At 49.9% G+C, this 24,317-nt stretch overlaps 7 protein-coding genes across 7 annotated transcripts; 4 read left to right on the top strand and 3 right to left on the bottom strand.

The window, feature by feature from the left end:
* Nucleotides 1–180: 180 nt before the first annotated feature.
* Nucleotides 181–4,471, top strand: B0J16DRAFT_291401 (muts domain V-domain-containing protein). The gene is made up of 5 exons (XM_046124283.1): nt 181–700; nt 761–814; nt 866–1,031; nt 1,080–3,481; nt 3,534–4,471. Exons 1-5 carry the CDS (start codon nt 362–364, stop codon nt 4,206–4,208), a joined length of 3,636 nt encoding a protein of 1,211 aa, XP_045980419.1. The 5' UTR covers nt 181–361; the 3' UTR covers nt 4,209–4,471.
* On the bottom strand, nt 4,467–13,459 carry B0J16DRAFT_309107 (uncharacterized protein). Its single transcript, XM_046124897.1, has 13 exons — nt 13,247–13,459; nt 13,152–13,195; nt 12,948–13,100; nt 12,793–12,901; nt 12,513–12,744; nt 12,063–12,461; nt 10,497–10,975; nt 8,426–10,446; nt 7,555–8,380; nt 6,668–7,200; nt 5,579–6,526; nt 4,851–5,529; nt 4,467–4,801 (listed from the first exon to the last, which is right to left on the bottom strand). The coding sequence occupies exons 1-13, from the start codon at nt 13,311–13,313 to the stop codon at nt 4,623–4,625; spliced, it is 6,669 nt and encodes a 2,222-aa protein (XP_045980418.1). The 5' UTR covers nt 13,314–13,459; the 3' UTR covers nt 4,467–4,622.
* B0J16DRAFT_347815 (uncharacterized protein) lies at nt 13,460–13,949 on the bottom strand. Its single transcript, XM_046128612.1, has one exon. It carries the CDS (start codon nt 13,926–13,928, stop codon nt 13,701–13,703), a length of 228 nt encoding a protein of 75 aa, XP_045980417.1. The 5' UTR covers nt 13,929–13,949; the 3' UTR covers nt 13,460–13,700.
* Nucleotides 13,950–15,793, top strand: B0J16DRAFT_374827 (mitochondrial Protoheme IX farnesyltransferase). Its single transcript, XM_046130631.1, has one exon. It carries the CDS (start codon nt 14,150–14,152, stop codon nt 15,641–15,643), a length of 1,494 nt encoding a protein of 497 aa, XP_045980416.1. The 5' UTR covers nt 13,950–14,149; the 3' UTR covers nt 15,644–15,793.
* A 4-nt stretch (nt 15,794–15,797) lies between these two features.
* Nucleotides 15,798–17,598, bottom strand: B0J16DRAFT_177924 (uncharacterized protein). The gene is made up of 2 exons (XM_046122541.1): nt 16,687–17,598; nt 15,798–16,634 (listed from the first exon to the last, which is right to left on the bottom strand). The coding sequence occupies exons 1-2, from the start codon at nt 17,218–17,220 to the stop codon at nt 16,191–16,193; spliced, it is 978 nt and encodes a 325-aa protein (XP_045980415.1). The 5' UTR covers nt 17,221–17,598; the 3' UTR covers nt 15,798–16,190.
* A 1,199-nt stretch (nt 17,599–18,797) lies between these two features.
* On the top strand, nt 18,798–21,088 carry B0J16DRAFT_374825 (uncharacterized protein). Its single transcript, XM_046130630.1, has 2 exons — nt 18,798–20,335; nt 20,383–21,088. The coding sequence occupies exons 1-2, from the start codon at nt 19,121–19,123 to the stop codon at nt 21,019–21,021; spliced, it is 1,854 nt and encodes a 617-aa protein (XP_045980414.1). The 5' UTR covers nt 18,798–19,120; the 3' UTR covers nt 21,022–21,088.
* A 1,606-nt stretch (nt 21,089–22,694) lies between these two features.
* B0J16DRAFT_374824 (uncharacterized protein) lies at nt 22,695–23,896 on the top strand (the record flags this gene model as incomplete). Its single annotated transcript, XM_046130629.1, has 3 exons — nt 22,695–23,135; nt 23,197–23,796; nt 23,846–23,896. 3 exons carry the CDS (start codon nt 22,695–22,697, stop codon nt 23,894–23,896), a joined length of 1,092 nt encoding a protein of 363 aa, XP_045980413.1.
* Nucleotides 23,897–24,317: the final 421 nt, after the last annotated feature.

Genomic DNA, 24,317 nt, shown 5'->3' with positions numbered 1-24,317 from the left:
AGACAGAACCCCCCCGCGTTGTACCTGCCGCTCGGTTGCCCTGTCACTTTCCAATTAACGCGTGAGGACGCGTGCCCCTGCCATGTTCCTGGATCTTGCCGCGAAAGGACGCGACATCCAAATGTCAATTTAGTTCAGCGACATTAGCTCTCCCAACCTGAAGCTCCCATCTACACTTCCCAACTCACATCATCTTACCTATTGTTCCATTCCATCTTGACTTTTTTTGTCTTGTCAATCGCCTGCCCATCATCTCGTAGGCGTCATAGAATTCTGATCTTTATCACTTTTGGGTGATTCACGGTTGTCCCGGCCTTCCAGTACCCTCAATCAGACAATTCTGCTGGAACCGTTCACCATCATGGCCAGCGACCGATCAACGCCGGCGCGAACGCCCGCTAAATCGACCAAGGCTTCTGCGCCTCCTTCTTCAACCAAGCAGCGTTCAATCGTCTCCTTCTTCTCAAAAGCTCCTCCGTCATCCCCCGCTGCCGCATCTTCGCCCTTGGCAAAGCCTTCTTCCACCCCCAAGCAATCTTCGTGCTTGAAGGAGACTACAAAAGCCAACTCTCTTCCTAAGAGCACACCTTCATCCAAGCCCAAGTCGACTCCCACAACTGCAAAGCAGACTACCCCCGTGCCCGACAGCGACGCCATCGAGCCCCCAAGCTCGCAAGAGAATCTGGATGCGACCGTCAAGGTAAATACCCCCCCTTCACTGTAGCCTTCGCCAAGGCGACATGAGCTAACAGATCTTTAGAAGTCTGCCTCTAAAATGAAGCACGACGCCCTCCCCAGTAGTCCGACTCGAAAGGTGAGAAACTCGCAACGCCCTCCCCTCACAACAGTCACTGATATTCCGAAGGTCAAGAAGGTTGTTAGTTATGCCGAATCCTCCGACGAAGATGAGCCTTTCCAGTTTGGTGGCGCGTCCACGCAGCGACGACGACGAGCAAGAGTTGTACCGGTTGTCAAAGACGAGGATGATTACGAGGAAGAAGAGGAGGAAGCAGTTCAAGATGAAGATAGTGGTAAGAACACCATTACCCGCAGCGCAAACTTTATGCTAACACCTGCAGACACTATGGATGACTTTATTGCATCAGACTCAGACGAAGATACCTCCCGAGCCAAGAAGAGAAAGCGACCCTCAAAAGCATCCGCTCCCCGCAAACGATCCAACAAATCTTCACCCATTCCCGAACCTGAGGTCGACGTTAAAGAAAGCATCATTGAAGAAGACGAGGAGATGGAGGATGCCGAGCCCTCGACTGCATCTCAATGGAATTATAACCCCGACTCGACTGATAAGCAAGCGGTTGTAAAGCCTGCTGAAAGGGTAGCGAACAAGGACCCCAAGTTCAAGGAGAAGGCACATACAAAAGATCCCGATCAGAGATATCACTGGCTTGCCAATATTATGGATAAGGAGAAGAGGAAGCCGGACGACCCGGAGTACGACCCACGAACCATCTACGTCCCTCCTTCTGCTTGGAACAAGTTCTCTCCATTCGAAAGCCAGTACTGGAAGATCAAGCAGAACCTTTGGGACACCATTGTGTTCTTCAAGAAGGGCAAGTTCTACGAACTTTACGAGAATGATGCCACTGTGGGACACCAGGAGTTCGATTTCAAGATGACCGATCGAGTCAACATGCGCATGGTTGGTGTGCCCGAGAGCTCGCTTGACTACTGGGTAAACCAGTTTATCGCCAAGCAGTACAAGGTTGCTCGTGTTGATCAAATGGAGACCAACTTGGGCAAGGAGATGCGTGAGCGACAAGACAAGAGCAAGAAGGCAGACAAAGTCATCACTCGTGAACTTGCCTGCATTCTCACTGCTGGTACCCTCGTCGATGGTGGTATGTTGCAGGACGACATGGCTTCATACTGTGTGGCTATCAAGGAGTCTGTTGTGGACGATCTTCCTGCTTTCGGTATTGCCTTTGTCGACACTGCCACTGGTCGTTTTTACCTCTCCAGCTTCGTGGATGATGTTGATCTGACCAAATTCGAGACTCTGATTGCTCAAACCGGCCCTCGAGAACTGCTTATTGAGAAGTCCCACCTGTCTACCAAGGCACTGCGCATTCTCAAGAACAACACCAGCCCTACGACCATCTGGACACATCTCAAGCCAGGTGCCGAGTTCTGGGAAGCGGATACGACTCGACGCGAGCTTGACGTTGCGAACTACTTCAAGTCGGAGGGTGCTGACGAGGAGGTCTGGCCCGAGACTCTCCAAGCCCTCCGAGACGATGATGTCGTCATGTCAGCAATTGGAGCATTGATCTACTATCTCCGCTTCCTCAAGCTTGAAGGACCTTTGCTATCGCAGGGCAATTTCGAGCTTTACAGCCCTATTCAGAAGAATGGTACTCTTATCCTCGATGGACAGACACTCATCAATCTCGAGGTCTTTTCCAACTCCGTTAATGGCGGTTCCGAAGGTACGCTGTTCAGTCTTCTTAACAAGTGTGTCACGCCCTTCGGTAAGCGTCTCTTCCGTTCATGGGTGGCTCACCCACTTTGCAACATCGATCGCATCAACGAGCGTCTTGATGCTGTCGAGATGCTCAACGCCGATCAGACAGTTCGTGAACAATTCGCTTCGCAGCTCGTCAAGATGCCCGACTTGGAGCGACTCATCTCACGAATCCATGCTGGCGCTTGTAAGCCTGAGGACTTCGTCAAGGTTCTGGAAGGGTTTGAGCAGATTGAGTATACTATGGGCCTTTTGGGAGCCTATAAGGGAGGTAATGGTCTTGTTGACCGTCTCATCTCGTCCATGCCAAATCTCGACGAGCCTCTAAACTATTGGAGGACAGCTTTTGACCGAAGCAAGGCTCGCGAAGAGAAGCTTCTGATTCCCGAGCGTGGTATCGAGGAGGACTTCGACGAGAGCTCAGACCGTATCGAGGAGATTAAGCAACAGCTCGAAGACCTCCTAGCAGAGAAGAAGAAGGAGTTCAAGTGTAAGCTTCTCAAGTTCACACATGTGGGCAAAGAAGTCTACCAAATAGAGGCACCGAAGAGCGTTAAGGTCCCTTCAAGCTTCCGTCAGATGTCCGCCACAAAGGATGTCAAGCGATATTACTTCCCCGAACTGTCTCAACTTGTGCGGGAGCTCCAGGAAGCGGAGGAGACTCACTCTCAGCTCGTAAGAGAGGTTGCCTCTCGCTTCTTCCAAAAGTTCGATGTTGACTATGAGACCTGGCTAAACGCCATCAAGATTATTTCGCAGCTGGATTGCTTGGTAAGCCTGGCCAAGGCATCAGCTTCCCTCGGCCAGCCCAGCTGCCGACCTGAGTTTGTGGACGAGGAGCGCAGCACTGTTGACTTCCAAGAACTTCGACACCCTTGCATGATGAACACTGTCGACGACTTTATTCCCAATGACATCAAGCTTGGTGGTGAACAAGCCAAGATCAATCTTTTGACCGGAGCCAACGCTGCCGGAAAGTCTACAGTCCTTCGCATGGTATGTACCCCTTCAATTCTTCATTATTGCACCAAGCTAACAATTATTCCAGTCTTGTGTCGCTGTTATCATGGCCCAGATCGGTTGCTATGTCCCCGCCACTTTCGCTCGCCTCACTCCCGTCGATCGAATCATGTCGCGTCTTGGAGCCAACGACAACATTTTTGCCGCTCAGTCGACCTTCTTTGTTGAGTTGTCTGAGACCAAGAAGATCTTGTCTGAGGCTACTCCTCGGTCGCTGGTCATTTTGGATGAACTTGGTCGTGGAACCAGCTCTTACGATGGTGTCGCCGTCGCCCAAGCTGTTCTCCATCACGTCGCTACTCACATCGGCTGTGTCGGCTACTTTGCCACTCACTACCACTCCCTTGCGACAGAATTCGAGAACCACCCCGAGATTCGAGCACGCAGGATGCAGATACACGTCGACGAAGACGAGCGACGTGTTACCTTCCTATACAAGCTCGAAGACGGTGTCGCTGAAGGCAGTTTCGGTATGCACTGCGCTGCCATGTGTGGTATTTCTTCTCGTGTGATCGACCGCGCTGAGGTTGCTGCCAAGGAATGGGAGCACACCAGTCGACTCAAAGACAGCTTAGAGAAGGCAAAGACAGGATGCTACATCCCACTGGGTATCCTCAGTGATGTCGGTGCACTGCTCGGCGACAAGGGAGAAATGGGCGACGATGGAGTCGACGTTCTTCTCAACGCCATTGAAGCCCTATAAACTATAAATAATAAGACGGAAGGGAACAGACAAGATTAGAGGGATATTGGCTTTTTTGCTAGGCGTGTTGGCGTCGTCTTCATGTAATCGGAATGAGACAACCTCTGATAGAGTTGTCGTAAAGGGATCAATAGGCGTTGCAATGGAGTGTGTCCGCCATTAAGGCGAAGGAAGGATTGGGACTTCTTAAATCAATGTGATGAGAGGCAATTCAGATAGAATGAGATCTATTCTACGGTATTATAAAATGTCAATTGTGTTCATTCCTCCGACTCCCTAGACGTATCCATACTCCATATAAACACCATTGTGTTATTTTATCTGTATACTTTGAAGGACCTGCTCCTCAAAAAAAACTCCAAATAGTAGTATAAACAAATATCGCCAGATAATTCACAAACGCGCCTTAAGATTCTATCTATCAGGGTCCGAACTTTCCTCAGCGACAGAGGGTGCTTTAGATGTTGCCTTGGAAGGCGTCGCAGAGGGAGCCGATGAAGTAGCCCTCTGCTGTCGAATTCTACTCGACGTTCTAGAAGGCGGCGCGCCGCGAGTCTTCTTAGTTCTCTTGGCTTTCGGAGTTTTAGTCGTTGCTATGCAAGTCAGTCATTGATCCAAACTCGTTAAGATAGGTGGACTTACCAGTCTCAATGCTCTCCTTCACTTTCTTTGGTGCTGGTCCATCGGTACCATCTGCATCAACAGCAGGTCTCTTCAATCCTGAGGAGCTCGCATCACTCTGGACAGCTGGAGTGTCATTCCCATCAGGTTTGGTGGCATCCGCTTTAGTAACAGGCCTCTTCGGATACACAGGCTTCGACAAGTTCTTCAAGTCCTTCCTTGTCTGAGCGATGAGGTTATACTCATCCTGGAAGTTCGGGATGTCATTTACATCAGGCTGAATGTCATCGCCAGAGTCCGAGTCGCTCTGGTACTTGTAAAGACCATCGCTGGGTTTGTATCCAAGGTAAAAGTTCCGTCGACGGCGACCGCTGGGGGTATCATCCCAAGGTCCACCGGGAGAGTCCCAATCGCCTGGGAACGGGGGGAAACCTTCGTACGGAGGCCAAGGGATACCATGCCAGTCCTTGTTCTCATCGTTATTGGGGTCTGAAGCCCAAACTGTAGCATTGTGGTGGTTGTCTTGGAGGGGATAGATGGTCCGCTTATAGGTTGGGTAGCGTCGAAGGAACTTCTCCTTGATAACGCCCAGCTTTCCGGGAAGTTTAGACTGGGGGATCCAGCCGCTGCGATTGGGGAGATGCTCTGTTGAACCGATTCCGTTGCGGATGCGACAGCATTTATTCTCGTCCCAGTGAGCCTGCAGCATGTTAGTGTATGTATGCGAGTAAAAGATGGGATATACTGACCTCGACTTCTCTTGCGCGACCGATAGGTGAGCGGTTGGGGCTCTTACTCCGCCGCTTAGGCGCCTTTCGGAGACACTTTGAGCAGTACATGTTATCATCAGGATCAAAGTTGGGATCCCCAGGGCCAAGCTCCTTCACCCAGTCAGGCGAGTTCGCTCGTTGTCGGTAACCTGCCGACTCTTCCTGCATCTCTTCATGGTCGTCGGTCTCATATTCATCGTCTTCGTACTCGCCATCATTCTCTCCTGTAGGGCGACGTTTCTTGGCCTTCTTAGGGGTTCGACCTCGGCCTACTGTGTTGGAGCTCTTAGACCCGCTACCAGCGACTTCGGCATCCATGGCTGCATCATCAGTCGCTTCTTTGAGTTTAGAGGGGGGTGGTCGTTTAGACTTTCTACCACGAGAGACTGAAGAGGCAACATCACTCTGCTTCGCAGCATCTGACTCGCCATCAGTTGCTGCAGGAGTCAGACGAGTTGACTTCTTAGTCCGCTCGGGCTTCTCAGTCTTCTTCGGTCTCTTAGTCTTCTTGTTTGCCTGAGCACGCTTGGGCTTCTTGTTTGCCACCATAATAGAGCCATCGGATGCGCCCGACTCAGGATCAGCAGTTTCGACACGAATACTGCGTCTACTACTGTCATCGCCATCATCCCCCTCGTCATCATCATCAGCACCATCATCAGCATCACCGTCTGATCCCTTGTCGTCACCGTCTTCCTCGTCTTCATCAAAGATGACATGCTCTTTGGGGTGACACTGACGGAGGTGGTGACGGTACTGTTTGTCTGACATGGCCCCAACCAGACAACCGCACTTCTCGAAGTAATGGCACTTCTTGAGTAGCTTAGAGGCAGCAGCCATTGCTTCCTTGCTATCGGAAATGGTGGTTGGACCAATAGCCACCTGAGTAGGACCGGCTTGAGGAGGTGCAGCTTGAGTCGCCAAGCTCTGAGTGCCAACAGACCCGGTAAGTGCAGCTTGAACACCGGCTGAAACAGTGGGAGGTGAGACTTGAGTAGTATTGAGATGAGTGTCAGCCGGTAGACGAGGTGCAGCTGGGGGAAGAGTTCGAGAGGTACCAGCAGCAACTTCAGCAGCCCTCCTAGAAGCTACTGCTTCGTCATGCTGGCGTTGCATCTCTCTCAATCTTTCCTTCATCACCAATTCCCCTTGACTCATAGTAGAAGATACCCCACTGCGATGGCCAGGCGAGTTCGTTGGTTGCTCTTTGTTTCCGACCTGTTCCATCTTATCCCAGAGCTGATAGATATGACAGTCCAAGTGTTTGAGACACTCTCTCTGATCCCGCCATTTGGCATCTAGAAGGTTACCGGCCATTTCCGTAGTATAGAAGGGCAACTTGCAAAAAGGACAGTCGTACATCATGTTCCCAATATGGTGAAACCTCATAAAGTGTTGCAATATGCCATGAGAGCTGAAGTGTCCGATCTTTGGAAGAGGGCAGCCAGGCACCGGGCATTCCTGGGGAGGATCTGTATAAGCAGACTCTCCACGCTTATCATACCAGTTCAGAAGAGGAGCTTTGAGTTGGCGTGGTGGCTCCTTTGCCTTCATTTGCGGCCCCCATGTGTCGCTCGGAGATTTGTTAGAGGTTGGAGAAGCTGCACCGGGCTTGGCAGGAACTGCAAAGCTCGCAGGTTTTGCGGCGGCGGTTGCGAAAGATAGGCGAGAAGTCGAAGGTCCGCTGAAGGAACCGACGAAAGGATTTGGAACCTGACCCTGGGAAAAGGGATTTCTGGCTGGTGATGCAGCTGTGGACGCACTAGGCGGGGGCGGAAGCGCGGATCCAAAAGCATGTCTTGGTGAAGGGGCTCCGAACGGGACCGTAGATCCAGTAGCTACGGCCGTGGCAGTAGGCTCGGCAGCAGGTCTAGATGCAGCAGCTACTGGCGGGACGATAGATCCAGCAGCAGGTCTAGGTGCAGCAGGTCTAGGTCCGGTCTGGGGAGGCTGACGAGCGTTTTGAGCACTCAACTCGGCTCTAACTCGCGCGTTGCCCGCTTGCATAGCCTCAGCTATCTTCCTCATTTGCTGAGGATGCTTTTCTCTCAAATGCTTCATCCTTTGGTCTTCATCGTACGATTCATATAAACGGTCCTGGCAGAAAGGACATTTGAACCTTTCATGGGCGGCCAGGATATGCTCATCCAGTTTTTCCCTTTCATTGAGTCTGTATGTAAAGTTGCAGTTCTTGTAGGGACATGTACTGATGCGCCCCAGCAGCATACTACGCACGTCCCAGAAGCTGTGCTGTAATTCGGCTTGCTCGGTGGGTGTGAGAACGGCCTTGGAGTACATGGGGACGTTGCTGGACAGACGATGCATTTTCTCAACTGGCGGCGCAGTGAGAGGAACGCTGATCTCAGTGTCAGATGGCCAGGCTCGTGAGGCTTCATTGGTGAAGATACTGGGTTGGGTAGCCCATGTGTGTTCTCGGTGATCTGGACCAGCGGGCTTCTTCTCTGGCATGGGCGGGTTGGTGGGAGGGTTCGGGACAGTAGGAGGATCGGGACTCTTGGAAGCAGAAGGGTTGTCCTGAGGAGCCGTCTTAGGAGGCGTGCGATTAGATCGCGGAATCCCATATTTGTCCATATATTTATAGATAGCTTGAGCGTGGGCATAGTTTGAACCAGGACCCCGATCCACTGAACTAAACTCAGAATCATCCGAATTGCTGTTCTCATCTGAGTCGTCACCAAATAAGCTTCCGTCGGGTTGCTCATCCACGTCCATATGCTCGTGCTCAGACTCATGTTCACTCTCAGACACATTCTCATCAATCTCATGAATACTTGATTCAGCACTACTGCTTTCGGGTTCAGCGACTGGAGATGGAGATTGACCGCGTGGAGATGGGGATGGGACCCAACTACGGGGAGGTTGAGCAGTAGCTAGGAGACCGATATCGGTTTCGCCTTGACCATCTGGAGTATGTGCGCGCTCGATTTGTTCAGTGGTGGGAAAACGAAGACCGTCCGCTTCTGGGTCATCCTCCTTGGTCTTGACCTGGAGCAACGGGGGTGACTTGAAGGTCATCTTTCGTTTTCTCGAAGGTGGTTGGGATGAACCGTCACTCCATGGACGCGACAAATCGTCGTCGGTAAAAGGGTACTTGATTGGTACAGGGTCCTGAGGGTATCCGTGGAGGAGGTCGATCATCTGGGTATTCAGGTCTTGCACTTGGAGACTGTCCCGCTTCAATCCTGATTCCCTCCCAGCATACTGCGTCATATCTTCATGTTTCATGCGTACACCCCAGAGATTATGTTTCCAGATAGAGGAAGCCCAGTCGGTGTATTCCACCCTGACCTTGAAGACTAATATCTCAGGCGACGTGATAGACTGTCTGATCAAAAACCACTCGTCTTCTGTTGTATCAGGTCCAATGACATAAGACGGTGAGTCGATGTCTTGGGCTTCCAAAATCTCACATGGGCCTGAGTGTTCAAGGAAGAAAGTGTCTTCCCTGGGATCCTTGCTGTAATGAGTGGGAGGTGCTGCTAGGCTGTATAACTCCTTCATAGCATCATAGAATTGACTCAGTGACGACGTTAGGCGAGGCATCTCAACAAAGATATTTTCACCCGCGTGCCAATTTGGGAACAGTCGACAGTGTCCTGGAAGCCAGTTCGGATGGACGGTCCTGTAAGCACTTGGAGATTTTGCCAGCTTTCCGGCCAGACTCATGACGCCAGTTCTGTCTGATTCACGATGCTCAACTTCAATCCCATCGATTTCATTGGTATCCGACACGTTATGGTTATCGCCCTCAATGACAATAACTGAGTCTAACCTTTGGCAATCCACACTATCAAATGCCTCGGTGGTCATTTGGCAGATTTGTTGGTATGCGTGCCTCAATCTGGACACATCATCCTGTCCATGTCGTGAGACCAAGTGCGGTTCGGGTAGCGGGTAGTAGTTGGGCATGATGATAGCTTCAGCGTCAGGTGAGAGCCAATGGCACTCAACCATCCAGCAAGCATCAGGGTTGTTGAGTGGATGGAGAGAATTCCACACCCACATAGGAAAGCCCATGGCGCCGTAGACAATAGGGATCGTGCGACTGCCATCGGGTTTGTTAACCCACTGACGAATGCCCCTGGTGCCGGTGTAGCTGACATCGGGCCTGTTCTTGTCGAACAAACGGAACAAGGCATGGTGATATAATGTGTCCTTTGGCACGCCGAAAAGGACGTTCATCGTCGCGCAGAAGTGGGCGTTGTACTGATTTGAGCCATGCCCTATGACCCAGTCGTCTTCATCTGGCTCTGCTCTAGGGAGAGCCAGGTATGCATAGCTGACAACCTCTTCCTCAGGCCCATTCGGAGCGTGACCAAGGGACCGTCCAATTCTGATAGTGTCGGTTTCGAAGTCAATGGGAAGAGGTTCCCATTTCATAGGCCCCTTGTTAGTCTCGGTATGACCAGTGTCAACGAACAGCCTACAACACTTATCATGAGGCCGTGTCCTGGCAAAATGCGATTGCAGAAAGGCCATCACTGGACTGTACCTCTGCAAAGGCAGGGTATCGTGCACAATTTCTGGTTTGCCGCCCTCCGGATTGTACACGATAAGGGTGAACTCTTTCTGGGCATCGTTCACAGGGTGGAGCAGCTGTCGGAGAACTTTCGAAAGCGATGACCATTTGGTTGGAACAAATGGCAAGCGTCCGTTGAGGCCGTATAGGTAATTCCATTGATCCTTGAACGTCGCATGCGCTTGGCCCGCGTCGATGTAGTCGCCGTTCTTAGTATTGCCATCATCATCGGTTTCGCCTCCACGGAGGCCCAAAGTCGGCTCCATTGCCTTGGGAAGTGGTAGGGAATAGCTCATAGCTTCCTTGGCTTCAGTGTGTTAGTCTCATGGTTTTAAATAAATGAGCGAATCGACTTACCCTTCAGACTATCCTTTCCCCAGTTGCGATGGTCATGTGCCGTGAGGAAATGTAATGGTGGCTTGACATTGTATCTGGGGACCTCCTCTTCATCGTGTCCCAACATCCTGGCAATATCCTCAAGGGGATTGTCGATAGGGGCGGCGGGAAGACCAAAATACATCATAGTCAATTTCGTCGCTAGTGAATCTTCGACACCCTTGAAGCGGCTAGCGAGCAGTGCCTTGTATCTCTTCGTATTGTCGGCTTGTATCTCCTTGACGTCGGCACGTTCGGCGGGCGCTAACAGGCGATACTGATGATGGGTAAAGTTCTCCCTTATGATACTCTTGATAGGGATGTCTTTCCCCAAGAGATGACTGAAGTACCTGTGTCGCAACTTCCATTTCTTGTCTTGCGGGCCTACTAAGAGGTCCATACGGTCTTTAGGCGGGTCGGCTTCCTGTAACCAGTGACTCGTATCCTCTGTCTCGAAGGCCCTCGGGATAGGAGGGTCCTCCATCGGGTGATCAGACATGGTGAGAGTTGACAAAGGAAAGCGCTCGCGAAAGCGAAAGAGTGGCTAAATGATGGCTGTCTTTGGGTATAATGCGATACGAAAGAACAGACGAAAGGAAATAGAGCTCTAGTAAGAGTAAGAGGGTGTAGTCTGAGTGTGTTGAGCTCGATTGATGAGAAAGTAAAAGAGCGAAAGATGATAAAAATAACGAGGATATAAAGGGAGACCAAGACAAGTGAATGATGGGATGCCAGAGATGTTAAGTTGTCCCGCTGGTGAAAGGGCGTCTTTGAGGGTGAAGCTGTTTGAGTGACAGCACTGGCCTAGGTGAAATGCCATTGTTCTCGGTGCTAGCATCTCGCGAGCACCAAATGTGGTTTTTGGTGGTGTCTAGGACAAAGAGAAGTACATGGCTCTTTGACAAGTCGTTGGAGTGGTCTGTGTCGTTGGTCGTCCGGCATCACCGTCTGTTCTTTGACAAACCTTGCCTGGCAACCTAGACATTGATGAACGTACTGCCTCTCGCAAGGTTGCGACCAAACGGAAGATCACTAGTGAAAAGGTGAAGTTTTGTTGGAGGTGATAAGACTCCATCTACCACCCACGAAAGTGCATCGCATCGCAACGATGATTGTTGAGTGAAGCGGGTGTATCGCTGAGATTAATAGACCCAGACCCAGGCTGAACCCAAACAGGACGACAATAACGTCTGTTGGCACAAAATTAGTAACAAGCAAGGCCAGAGCTTCTCCCACCTTTTAATTGAGCCAGAATCCAGCCTCCATTTAATTGAGGTGTGTCTGTTTCTTTGTTTGCGATCCAAGCGTAGTCACTCGAAAAGAGGGGAAGCGGAACAAAGAAGCTGGAACTCGTTGAGACATGAATAGCACGTCGCAATTGAGACTTGATGTCTTTGTTGACAAACCTCTAAGGGAGAGCAAAATCACGAGAAGGCGACGATCAAGTTCGTGAATGAAGTTGTCCATTATGGTATTGTAGATGTCTGCTTTGTCCTGGCCTTGTAATTGACGTCGGGTTTGCGACGGTCAATCACTCATCCGGCGTACTGTCGCACCAGGTCTTCCAGCTTCTCCTGGCAATCGGAGAAGTAATTGATAGCCTGGATGATCTTACCTTCACTGGTGCCAAAGTCACTTCTAGTGAAAGCCATCCTCCATTTGCTTTCATCTCTGACCAGAGCATTGTAATCCCTTGTTTCCCAGCTCTTGTTGTCTGGGCCTTGTGCAAAGTAATCGCCAAGTTTTCCATTCCAGGCCGACAGTTCGGTAGAAGCAAGACCGTTGAGTAGGTTTGGCGAGATGGTGATGTGCTGGATACCAGCAAGTTGCATAACCTCATCCACAGATGTGAGCGACGCAGCTAGAACCTGGGTACGGAACGAATGATTAATGTAGTAGGCTTGTGCTTCACGACAAAAGTCAAAGGCTTTATGCTCATCCACGTATCTAATATTGTTTAGTCAATGAAGGCGATAGCAATGCCAAGTGTGGACTCACCCTGCTTCAAAATGAACCTTGAGCTCATTGACATAGGGCGCAATGTAAGTGCACTGTGCCTCAGCAGCCAAAGCCGCTTGTTCCATGCAAAACATGGTGGTCGCAAGTGTAGCAATTCCTTTCATCTCGAGGGTGCGACATGCTTGAAGGCCCTCCCAAGTGGCGGGGATCTTGATGCATACCCTTTTCGAGTCAAAATCGGGGGCTAGCGCCTTGAAGATGTTGACGATTCCTGGAGCCTGTCAGTATGTGCCGTAGCATGGAGGGGCATGTGGCTTACTGTATGCATCGCTTATTGTGCCTTCGGTTGAGTAAGAAAGCTTTGGGTTGGTCTGAATGTGCACGTAGCCTGTGACATTTGGGACGATCAACAATTGCAGTTTAACCATCTTTATCAGTCAGCCAAGTTCTTTGTATCTGCATCCAGTGTCTTACCAAGATCTGAACAACAAACTCCTCAAACGTTACAGATCCTTGTAATTCCTTCAAAGCTCCTTTCGCGCCTTCAATGGCATCTTTGACTAAAGCATCATGGTGCAGAAGAGGCTCTCCTACGAGTGGCCTGGAGATCTCTGAGAATGCAATTGCCTGACAAATGTTAATACCACTTTCAAGAAAACAGAACGAGAGCACAGGTACCTGGTTGGAAGTACAATCCACAAAGGGGCCTAGTTGTTGAGCGACTGCATCAAGTCAGTCAATGAAAGTGTCAGAGATGGGTCTTGTGTGAGTACCATTGGCGTCAAGAGTGTCGCAGTCGACCTGAGTGGTCTTTCGGAGAGCGTCTAACAATGTCGGCATTTCGAGAATATGGTAAGATCAATGATAGTTGCGAAAAGGATTGAATCGAATTGATTTTGTATTGATTGCTATAATTTTCAAGCCGGCAGTCGAGCTATTTGACTGTATCGTGAGTTTGCTGATGGAGTCGTCCAACTCGAGTAAAGTCAACAACCCGAGCTAACCCCCACTAAGATGAGCGCATCTTTAGCAGTCATTCGCTCGGCTTGGCTTCCCAAAACGCCCAGCAGCGTCGTCTTTTCGCCTCCATTTCCACTATAGCTGGGTCACTGTCGTCGCATTAGTGTGAGGGGTTCTTTCCCCCAGGCAGCCATATCCCGTCCGTTGAAGAACTCAATTGATGGAGCAGCTGTGACTTTCTGAGCCAATCTCGAGATAACGATGTGGTCATGCGGGGAATGCGTGGGTCGAACGGGTGGTTCTTGCAAGCCACTCCATCGCCTTACTCTCCGAATGTACGTTTCTTTCTGAGGCGATTAGAAAATTCATTCGGCAATTGTGCCTTCTTTGATCTGTCACAGACCAGAAGGGTGTCTTGAGCTCGAAAGCATTGGGTTTAGCGGCGATCAATAAGAACCCATGGATTAGGAATGAATGAACTCGGTGGGGCAGCATCTCCAAAAGCTGACGTCTGCACGTGACAAATCACGTTCTCTTTCCCCAGGAATTTCCCAATCGGGTCATCCACCCAAGAAATCTGCCATCCATTGCACCTCCAAGTCGAACCACTCCACCAGTAAGCTCAAGTTCAAGCTCAAGCTCACGCCCTCCTCTCAACTCGGCGTGTCGCTCATGGACTGAGTCTCGACGACCATGAACCCATTCGTCAGGGCATAATGCGACCACCAAGATGCCTCTTCCCCGCCGCGGAGATCCTCCTCAAGGCCCCGGCTCCAACAGGCAGACGGTGCATGTCCTCTGCAGCAGCCTTCCAACCGCCTAGAATAGTCGCTACCACACAATGGAAGGGCTACGGGTTTTTCCTTTCGAATAGGCTGTTTGATCGGTCAACATGTCTCGATTTCGTTATACTGCGCAAGGCCAATGGCATTCGATCGACATCTGCTTCAGCGACTGGCTCGACATTATCTTCCTCTACCACGAATTCTTCTTCCGCGCAGACCGAACAGGATATTGCTCCTCATAGAAAAAGACAGGCTCAACGTCGCGAAAAGGCTGCCGCTGAAGCCGCTGCTCGAGGCGAAAAGCCACTTCCTCCCGATGCATCCTCTTTACTCGCAACACATGCTGCTTCGCAGTCCAGTTCCGGCCGCCGTTATCTCTCCGCATGCCTCTCGCTCTCGAAACCTCGATTGACCATGCTCGTCGTTCTTACCGCCATGGCAACCTACGCTTTATACCCTGTACCCGAAATGCTCTCGCCGAGCACTACCGAGACGCCGAGTTTGAGTCCTTTAACATTATTATTCCTTACGATTGGTACGACTCTATGCTCAGCTAGCGCCAATGCTTTGAACATGCTTTACGAGCCCTCGACCGATGCCAAGATGACCCGAACTCGAAACCGACCATTGGTGCGAAACCTCATCTCGAAGCGAAGCGCTGTTTTGTTCGCCATTCTTTCCGGTTTCGTCGGAACGGGCGCTTTGTACTTTGGTGTCAACCCCACCGTTTCCGGACTCGGGTTTGCCAATATCGTTATTTACGCTGGAATGTATACGCCTCTGAAGGCAGTTACAGCTTTCAACACCTGGATCGGCGCTGTGGTCGGTGGTATTCCTCCTCTAATGGGCTGGGCTGCGGCTGCTGGTGAAACTGCTACCAAGGACGGTTCGTGGCGCGAGCTTCTATTCGCAAGCGACGGATCTTCAATTGGTGGCTGGGTCATGGCTGGTCTGCTATTCGCATGGCAATTCCCCCACTTCATGGCTCTCAGCTGGCCAATCCGTGAGGAATACAAGAAGGCCGGTCTTCGCATGCTAGCATGGACAAACCCCGCTCGCAACGGTCGTGTCGCTTTACGATACAGTCTTGTCTTTATTCCACTATGTCTATCCCTCTGTGCCGCAGGAGTAACAGAATGGTCCTTCGCTGTAACCAGTTTCCCCATCAACGCCTGGCTTATTCGAGAATCCGTACGCTTCTGGCGGTTCGAGGGTGAAAGGGGCAGCGCGAGAGGTCTTTTCTGGGCCAGTGTATGGCATCTCCCCGGTGTCATGATCCTTGCTCTATTACACAAGAAGGGCATGTGGAGCAGAGTTTGGAGGAGTGTCTTTGGCGAAGAAGAAGGAGAGTGGGAGGAGGAAGAGCTAGACGAGATGGTCAGCATGGCCGTGGCAAACACCAACAGCCAGAAGTCTATAAGGTGACGTGTAGGATAAATGAATGAACATTGTAACAACAATTGTATGTATGTGGTGGGAGGTAAATCTAGCATTTTGGCTGTGGTATATCAATAACGCAGCTCATATACTATCAGTGTAGATTATCTTATGGACATGAACATCAAAATCTTCAAGACTTTCCGAGTATAATTTTAAATCGAGTGCGTTAATTGCAGAAAGATGATGCGCTGCTAAATCCCCATGCATCCTCATGTCGTGGTATCTCTATCTCTAGTATACAAAGGAGATGTACTCTGACCATTCCCTCTCGCTAACCACCATTTTAAAAGCAACAAAGACAAAACACGCCCAAAGCAAATAAATCATGCGTTATTGTCGTTATAATCGCTCGAAACACCATAAACACCGTTGTAGCCCATGCTGCTCGCCATGCAGTAAAGAGAGTTGTATGCTGATTATAAGGATTGACAGAAGGAAGGGACGGCGAGATTAGGGTAAAGCCTGATAAGGCTGAAGTCGTAAAGATTCGCAAAATGTTGAATGAAGAGAAAGACGATAGGGATTCGGGGTGTTAGACACCACGTCCTGGCCTGTTAATAAGATTCCCAATACCCATATCCGAACTCTGCGGTCGCTGCGCCATGTACTGAGGACTGTTGCCCTGGCTGTGATGATGTCCGTAGGCGCTGGAATTGGAACCCACGCTTGAAGAGTATCCGTGGCCGCCGTACCCAGTGTTGTAGGCCGCGCTGAGGTTGTACTGGACGGGAACCCCCATGTGGTGAGATTGCATTTGCTGGTGCTGGAAGGAGGTGTTGACCGAGGGGCCCACGATGGAGGAGGCGCTCGTCTCGGGGCTGCTATACGATGCGTCTATATCGTCAACCGGTGTCAGGCCCATGCCGGAGATGCCGCTGTCGTCGTCATACCCTGAGAGAGCGCCGGACTCGAGTCGGTCACGACGGGCTGCGGCGCGGGCGGCGCTTTGCAGATTCTTGAGGCCGTTTGACATGCACTGAAAGATACGTTAGTAAGGAGTTACATCAGGGTTGATGGGGGATACATACCTTGGCTTCCACGACGTTCCACTTCTCGCCTGTTCGAGCTGCGAGACCACTCCAGATCTCCTTCCTCATAGCCATGTACTCCTTGGCCAGACGCTGAAGCTTGAGGTTATCCCAATCATCAGCACCCTTGCGTTCTAACAATCGCTCGTGACGCTTGCGACAGGCATTCGGTGTCTTGGAAGGGAAGTAGTTCGCCTGGATCTGGCCCCAGTTGAGGCCCTGCATCCTTGCGGTGAGCAACTGCTGGTCATCCTGAGGTCCCCAAGCTCCAGAACTGGCTCTGTGCTGAACAGGTTGCTGAGGAATAGAAACAGGAGGCGCTGAAGATGAAGCATATGTTTCGTATGCGGGTTGTTGTTGCTGTTGTGTTTGTGCTTGAAGAGCGAGAGAAGAAGCAGCAGAGGTAGTCATGCCGTAGTAGTTCGGCATGGTCATTCGTTGCTGGTTGTACATTGGAGAAGGGGCCAAAGAGACTGGGATAGCGTTGTATCGGTTCTGAGATGAGCTAGGAGCTCGAGAATGTTTCGGCATCATGGAGACGGGTGTGTAGTAACGAGTAGTGAAGGGATTCAGAGTGAATCCTGGTAACGAGATTACGGATTAAACGTAAGAAGAAGGGTAAAACGTCCGGGTCAACCGGGTCTAGTCTGGTCCTGAAGATAGGCGGCCCAAAAAGAAATGGAGAACTTTTCGTCCCAGCGAAAAGTCGTGTAAGTGAAGCGAGGGTTCTGGTTCTGAAGAGTCAAGGAAACAAGCCCAATAGGTCAAGAAAGCGACAGATGGAAAAGCGCCAAGAGAAATGACAGAAGGAAAAAAGGAAAAGGAAAATGCCTTAGCGAAAGAAGAGTTGTTGCTGTTGTTGTGATTGAGAATGGAGAAAGAAGGACGAGGCCAAGGGAGGCCGGATATGAAGCAGCTTTAAGGCCCAGGGACGTGGACCTTGAGAACACTCGGATTAGACAAAGACCAATCTCGCCATGGGCGGCTCTGGCACTGAAACAGGAACAGGAAGCTGAAAAAGGCAATGAAACAGCACACTCGTGTCTGAAAGAAGTGGTTTCCCTGTAATGGGTCGAGGATATTGGTCACGTAGGGCGTTTGTTTGGGCGGTTAAGAACAAGGGCGGCTACGAAAAAGGAATAATTCTCCACGCAAGAATTCTCCCCGGGGTCAACAAGAAGAGATGATGTTCATGCCGTGCTACGAGGTTTGAGCAAGCGCCAGCAGTCAAGGTATGCTCATGCCCTGGCTGTCAAAAACAGGGTCGAAGCATGGATCAAAAAATGGATAGCTAGAACGGGAGAGCTAAAAGCGTAAAAGAACGCCAGGATCTCGACAGCCAGCCGATCTGCATATGTCGGCAAGGCCCATGACAAGTTGAGCGCCTGGGGAAATTGAACGGGGTCGCTGCATTGCATGTGGGTGTGTACACAAGATGATCAGAAGCGCGAAAGACGGGAAGCAAGAGCGGGAAGACTAAAGCAGGTGGGAAGGAACAGGGATGCGCATCATAGCTGCACCGGCAGATGAAACAGGAAAAAGTTGTTGTCGTTCCTGAAGAGTAAACAATGACATTCAGGGCATCTGAATAAGTCTCCCAAGTCTCCATACAAAGAGTTCATGGTGTTGAAATGAACTTGGGTGGATCTCTGCGGCCGCTAATTGGCCCTCTGAGTCTGGAGGCGCGCGTTTAACTCAAATTAGGCGACTCCCGAAATAGTTAGCTCGTCTATTTTGAGATCTATGGCGGGTCCAGGTACTGCTTCTCCAATTATTGGTGGGGGAGGTACTTGTTGTGGAATGAGTGACGAGCGCTTGCGATGGGCCTCTTGGGAGGTCTTTTGGCGTATAATGAAGCAGATGCCATGTTTCAGGGCATCGACCCATGATGGAGGTATCTCGTGATTCCTGCGATGAAAATGAATGACATTTTGCTTCGGTGGAATGTTGTTCCTGATTTCGATGTTGGGTTGAAGCCGGGGAAGCGGCATGGCGGCTCTTGCACTGCAGGGATTGGGATGGAGGCCAACAGCCCAACTTCTTATACCACTTACTTCTCTATGTCTTTTCACGAACTTCTTAAAAAAGTGAAATATAATCGTTTATCTTGACTCAATTAGCTTTATCTAAATAACGGTAGAACAGTTAAATAACCAGTTTTGTAGAACCTTTTGCAACCAGCAGTGACATGTTGATTGGCTAGAACCACTTTTTCCCGTTCCTGCCCTCTGAAGCCAGTAACTCCAGTGATAGCAGGAGCGTTAACTCCTGCTGTTAATTGATCGATTAACAGCTTCAAGACGAGGAAAGTCAGACTCTTGGAGTACTACGGTTACGGTATCAATATTTCATCAGTGACCAAGTGGACACTCCAAACATACCGTTGTACACCTTCTTCTATTCCCTTTGGGGTCAATTAACGCGTCGCAACGCGATGGCCTCCTCCCCTGCCCGACGACGGTCTACTCGTCTACACCTTGCCGGCCCTCCAGAGGACGAGGACTCCAAAGATTATATCTCAGATCTTATCATCGTTTCAGAACGAAGACATTCTTTAAGGTCTGCGATCCCGCCAAAGGCTGAGCCGACTGAGGACCCTGTTGTATTGCCTTCACCCACCACTCTCACCACCAAGCCTGCCAATAAGGCACTAGCCACCAAAACCTCGGCCAGGCCCATCTCCAAATCGCAATGTCAAAGCAAGCATCAACGCCGTGCTCTGTCCGACGCGCGCATAGCAAGGAAGCTGAATTGGAATATGCGTCGTTCTACATCGGGCAAGCGCGTAGGCGATGCAGTCCGCAGCATCAAACTCCTCACTGGCCAGTGGCCATGGGAATACCTCAAGGGCTTCCTACCTAAGAAATGGGGAATCACTATGTTGGAGGATATGAGAAGACTACTGAGAAGTGTCTGCAAGAGCGCTAGGATAAATGGACCTGGACCTCATACGAAGATCACTCGAGACTTTCTTATGGGTTGCGCGAAGAAGCGCGACGCGGAAGATCCAGCGCTGTCGCTTTGCGATATACAGGATGCTATTGATCACTTCAGTGCGGATTTCTACACGAAGGGTCAGGGTATGTCTGTCAAAGCTTCCGAGACACCACCTGTCAAACCGTTGAGCAGGGGGATTGTCATACCGGAGACAGATGATGAGGATAGCGAGACCGACAGCGAAGATGGTGTTGGGCTGGGGTCGGACAGTGAGTGGGAAGACTGGACTGGCTACAACTTTGAAGACGATGACATTGAGGTGATAAGTCAGAGGGAGGTTCAGACGACAGCCCTGGGAGAAACGACGACCGCATCAATACCAGCCCAAATAACAGCCTCAACACAAACCCTGGCAACAGCCCAAGACGAAGTCCAGGCGACGAGTAGAATTGAAGTCCCGAACTCAACAGCAACAACGGGCCAGGATGAAGTTCAGGCAACGGGTCAGGAAGAAGCTAATGTGGTTCTCAAGCGCTCTAGGTCGCCTTCGTTGCCTCTATTGCCGCAGAAGCGTCCAAGGCTATCAGATCCAAATATTGCATCCGATAATATGGGCGACAACGGTGCCGGTGCGATAGGCTGGGCGGCAGCACCACCTACAAATACATGCAATTGCAGTCATAACACAGTGTCACAAGACATAGCGCCACCTGTAAGTCACCTTACTCTCTCCACGACCACTCGTATTAACGTCCACAGTCACAATCACAAACATATACATCAATAGAACGTTCAAGAAATTGGACAGACATCCTCGAAGACTTTGAGTTTCTCGAGAGCGAAAAAAGAAAAGAGTTGGACGCAGTCACACATTCTCTCCACGAAGTAACAAACTCAATCGAAGCCAGCGAAACTGGCGACACAAAACTAGGCAGCGAAGCAGTCGACAAGCTCTGCAGCGACGTAAAAGCTTACGAAACAGAGCGCGAAAAGATAATAAAAGGCAAACATTTCGTGGAACAGCACCACGAAGACATGGCCATGAGCGCCGATGATCTAGCCAATGCAGTACACAAGTACACAGTCCGTCTCGAAGAATGCGACGCATTAATCGCGGAGGCTAATTCGCAGGTGCTGGAGGAGCTGGAAGCCATTGCGCAAAAGGACTCTGATCTAAGGGCAGAGGAGAAGGCTTTGAAGGCAAGGGGGAAAACGGTGTTGCAGGAGGTTGAGTATTCGCGTGCTGTTAGGTTGATGATGAGGTTGGGGCCTGAAGGGATGGCGGTTTTGTTGGCGAGGTTGGAAGCTAGGAATATTGGGTTGTTTGGGATGGCGGAGGATATTATGATAGAGAGGGGTGTTGCGACGGTAGATGAGATGATGTCTGATGGGAGGTGAGGCTGGATGTCCACGATATACCATTACAAGAGAAGTATTTTAGCGCAATCACAAAGACCAATTGGTGTTAGTACTACAGAAGGACTTTACGATTGTAATTCCTTCACATGATTCTATTCACGGACTCTTCTACCCCTCTCGATAAAGAAGATGTGTGTAAGTGATGCACGCGTATCTGCCCCTGCCCCTCCTGTCACGTCGCGAACACCACACGGTTTTCATTGTCACGACGCGACAAGAACTTTAGCACAAACGAACCTATGTTTGTCTCCATTTTAGCTTCAACTTGAAACTCAGCTCGAAACTACGCCATTGTCTCTGCATAGTATGGATCTTTTGTGACACCGACTAACCTCCCTCGCCAGATACGAGGACATTCACATCCCTTCGCCCCTTTACGCGTCCATTGCAGATCAACTCGTGATTCATTAATACGAACACCGTTTAAATGTCTTATTAGAGTTTAATCACCAACAATTTTCACAGGTTCCATGATGTAAAGAGGTTGGGGTTGAGACCCTTGGTCTCATTACTTCAGGTGGTCCAACATGCTTCCACGGTGCTGGTAGCCGTTCCTGCTGTGCTGATCTTAGAGGGGTAACAGAATAGCCGTCATCTGAGGCTCGTGACGTCAGAATAAAGAGGTCTAGATGCTAATCTAATCTCGCTTAAGCTGACTGGCTTATTTTGTCTTCTATCTCCAGGAATTGATCATCCATACATCCCCGCCATCGCCATCCTGTAAATAGCAATGCTCAACCGAGTGTAAAAAGTAGTCGCCCTGATCGTCTTGTAAAGCAGGCGTTTGACGAAATTACTTATGAGGAATTGCTTTTTTGTTTGCTAAATAGCTAACGCTAGTGCTCACATATTGTTTCTAACTGGTACCAACTAATATGATTGAAGTTGGGCTTTTGTGATAAATCACCCTGTTGGTGTTCCAGATTAAGTACGGAGGCTGATTGTCCATCACTATTAATTGTCCCTCACTGCCACCCCGCGTCTCGCGTCACGACTATCAACGCCATCATCTTACAATTTCATGTCACACACTCACAATACACCATAGCCATGTCCTCCTATGTAAGACAAGGAAGACCAATCGGCAGGCCTCTTGGCAGCAAAGACTCTTATCAACGAACACGCGGACCAAATGTGTCACCATTCATACCACGGCGGCATAGAGATCTACCACCAGCCTCATCTCTCACCTTATTCCCCATAACACAGAGAGATATCAACTTAACTGATGAGCAAATCGTCAGAAAATTGGACAAGCAACCAAAAGAGGATTCTCGCGTCGTTGCTTCCAGAGCTATCTTTCAGCTCACGGGCCAGTGGCCCTGGGATTGGGCTGCTGGCTTTGAGCCGGAGAATTGGACTACCCTGATCACCAGAGACCTGCGAATCCTACTGTAGGGCTTACGGAATAAAATCAATGAGAATCCCAGTATGGTTCAGGATGGTTATAAAGTTACAAAGGATCTCCTGCGCCAGCACATCAGGGAAAGGGATAGCGAGAATCCGCGGTTGCGGCACAAGGATATCATATGGGCTTTGGAAACTTTCCCTGTCGATCTACCCAGACGGCAATGGAGGAGGGTTAGGGCGTCTCTGCCACCTCCAGCTCCCATAGCTCCAATGGGCCCTCCATCGGTTTCTCCACAGCCCGTATGTCGGTTTCTACTGAGATCGACCTGACACAGGATCATATGGATGAGGGTATAGAGTGTGATACACCTCAAACACCATTCATGGATGAAGGGCTGTTCGATGACGATGATTTGGACGCTATGTCTACATCATCAAGCAGCAGCCTCGACGATGCCGAGTCGGTGCATATTCTTGGGGCATCTCCCCAGAGTTTTCAAAGTCAGAAACGCCCTCGCGTTGATGAGCCAGCAGAACCGTTCGAGATGCACATATATAATGTTGCTTCTATCGAGCTTTCTGCAGAAGAGCCAGAGCCAAAGGAACCGTTCGAAATGCAATTATACAATATTGCCTCTATCTTACCTTCTATAGAGGAACCAGAGCCAGCAGAACCGTTTGAGATGCAGATATACAACGTTGCTGCTATCGAACCTGCCGAGGAAGTAGAGACCATCCAAGAGGTAAGTTATCAATATCAAATATATGAACGTCGTTATCTAACATTATATAAAGCCTACACAGTGTCAGCCTCGGGACATCCAAGACCTCATCTCAGGTCTTGATTTTCTCGAAGCCAAAGAAAAAGAAGAACAAGAAAGCATCACAAAAGAGCTCGCCCAACTGAAAGAATCCATTCCAATCAATGAAACGCAGATAGTCGGCCTCGGACCAGAGGTGAAATGCGAAGTCATTGCAAAATGGAACCAAACCCTCAAATCTCACAAAAAGCGCTGCACAACCATGCAAAACGGTCGTGCCTTTTTTGAAAACAAACAGCAAGAGGAAATCGACAATCCAAACTCCACAACTATTGAAACTATCCATCGTTACGACGCACGAATCGCAGAGTGCGTTGAGTCAATCAAACACGTGGAAGAGCAGATTGAAAACAAAAAGAAGCAAGATGCACAGCTTTTAATGAATTTGAGAGTACAGGGTTGGAAAGATAAGAGAACGATTCAAAAGCTGGAACCTAGGACAAAAGAACTCGCCAAGGATCTGGAGTACTATAAGAGTCTTAAGGAGTTTGTTGGTCTAGGGGTTGTTGGGATGGAGATTTTGTTGACGAAGCTCAAGTATGATAACGTTCCCATTTTGGAGATGATTGAGGAGGTTAAAAGGGTATGTTTTGTTAAGGGTTGCTATTGGATTTTGCTAACTGATGCTGCAGAGCTTTGATACGGCCCCGGATGCTGCTCCGGATGCTGCTCCGCCTGTTTGAGTGACTGGATCACCAAACTACGTAAAAAGAAAATGACTTGAACTCACGCATCCTGGCGGTGCGTGGGATTAAGGAATAATGTGATACCAATTGTGATACCCGAGTGGTTGCGTCCAGGTCCGGCACCAGACGCATCCATTTATAAATATAATTTAATGTGTTATGACCGCCTTTATCTTCTCGAGAACTTCTTCTCAACCGTGTTTGTTTGGTATAGTATCGTTTGCTTGTTTTGGGAATGTTGGCGTGACTTTGACCTTCGTATCTCTTGACCTCAGATCAGATTGGCACCAAGGCTGAGCAAGAGATACATAACTCTCCTTCAGATCGGTATATTCATTCTTGGATTTTCTTCGTATATGTCTTGGACTCAGATACATTGGCGGTCTTTGGACCAGGGCTGAGCGAAATACATGACATT

This window comes from Fusarium flagelliforme, assembly GCF_020744385.1.
Source record: "Fusarium flagelliforme strain FIESC 12 MPI-CAGE-AA-0113 chromosome Unknown B0J16scaffold_6, whole genome shotgun sequence".
Lineage (NCBI taxonomy): Eukaryota > Fungi > Ascomycota > Sordariomycetes > Hypocreales > Nectriaceae > Fusarium > Fusarium flagelliforme.
The sequence above is the reverse complement of the archived record's forward strand: the minus strand, read 5'-3'. Positions and strand labels throughout refer to the sequence as shown.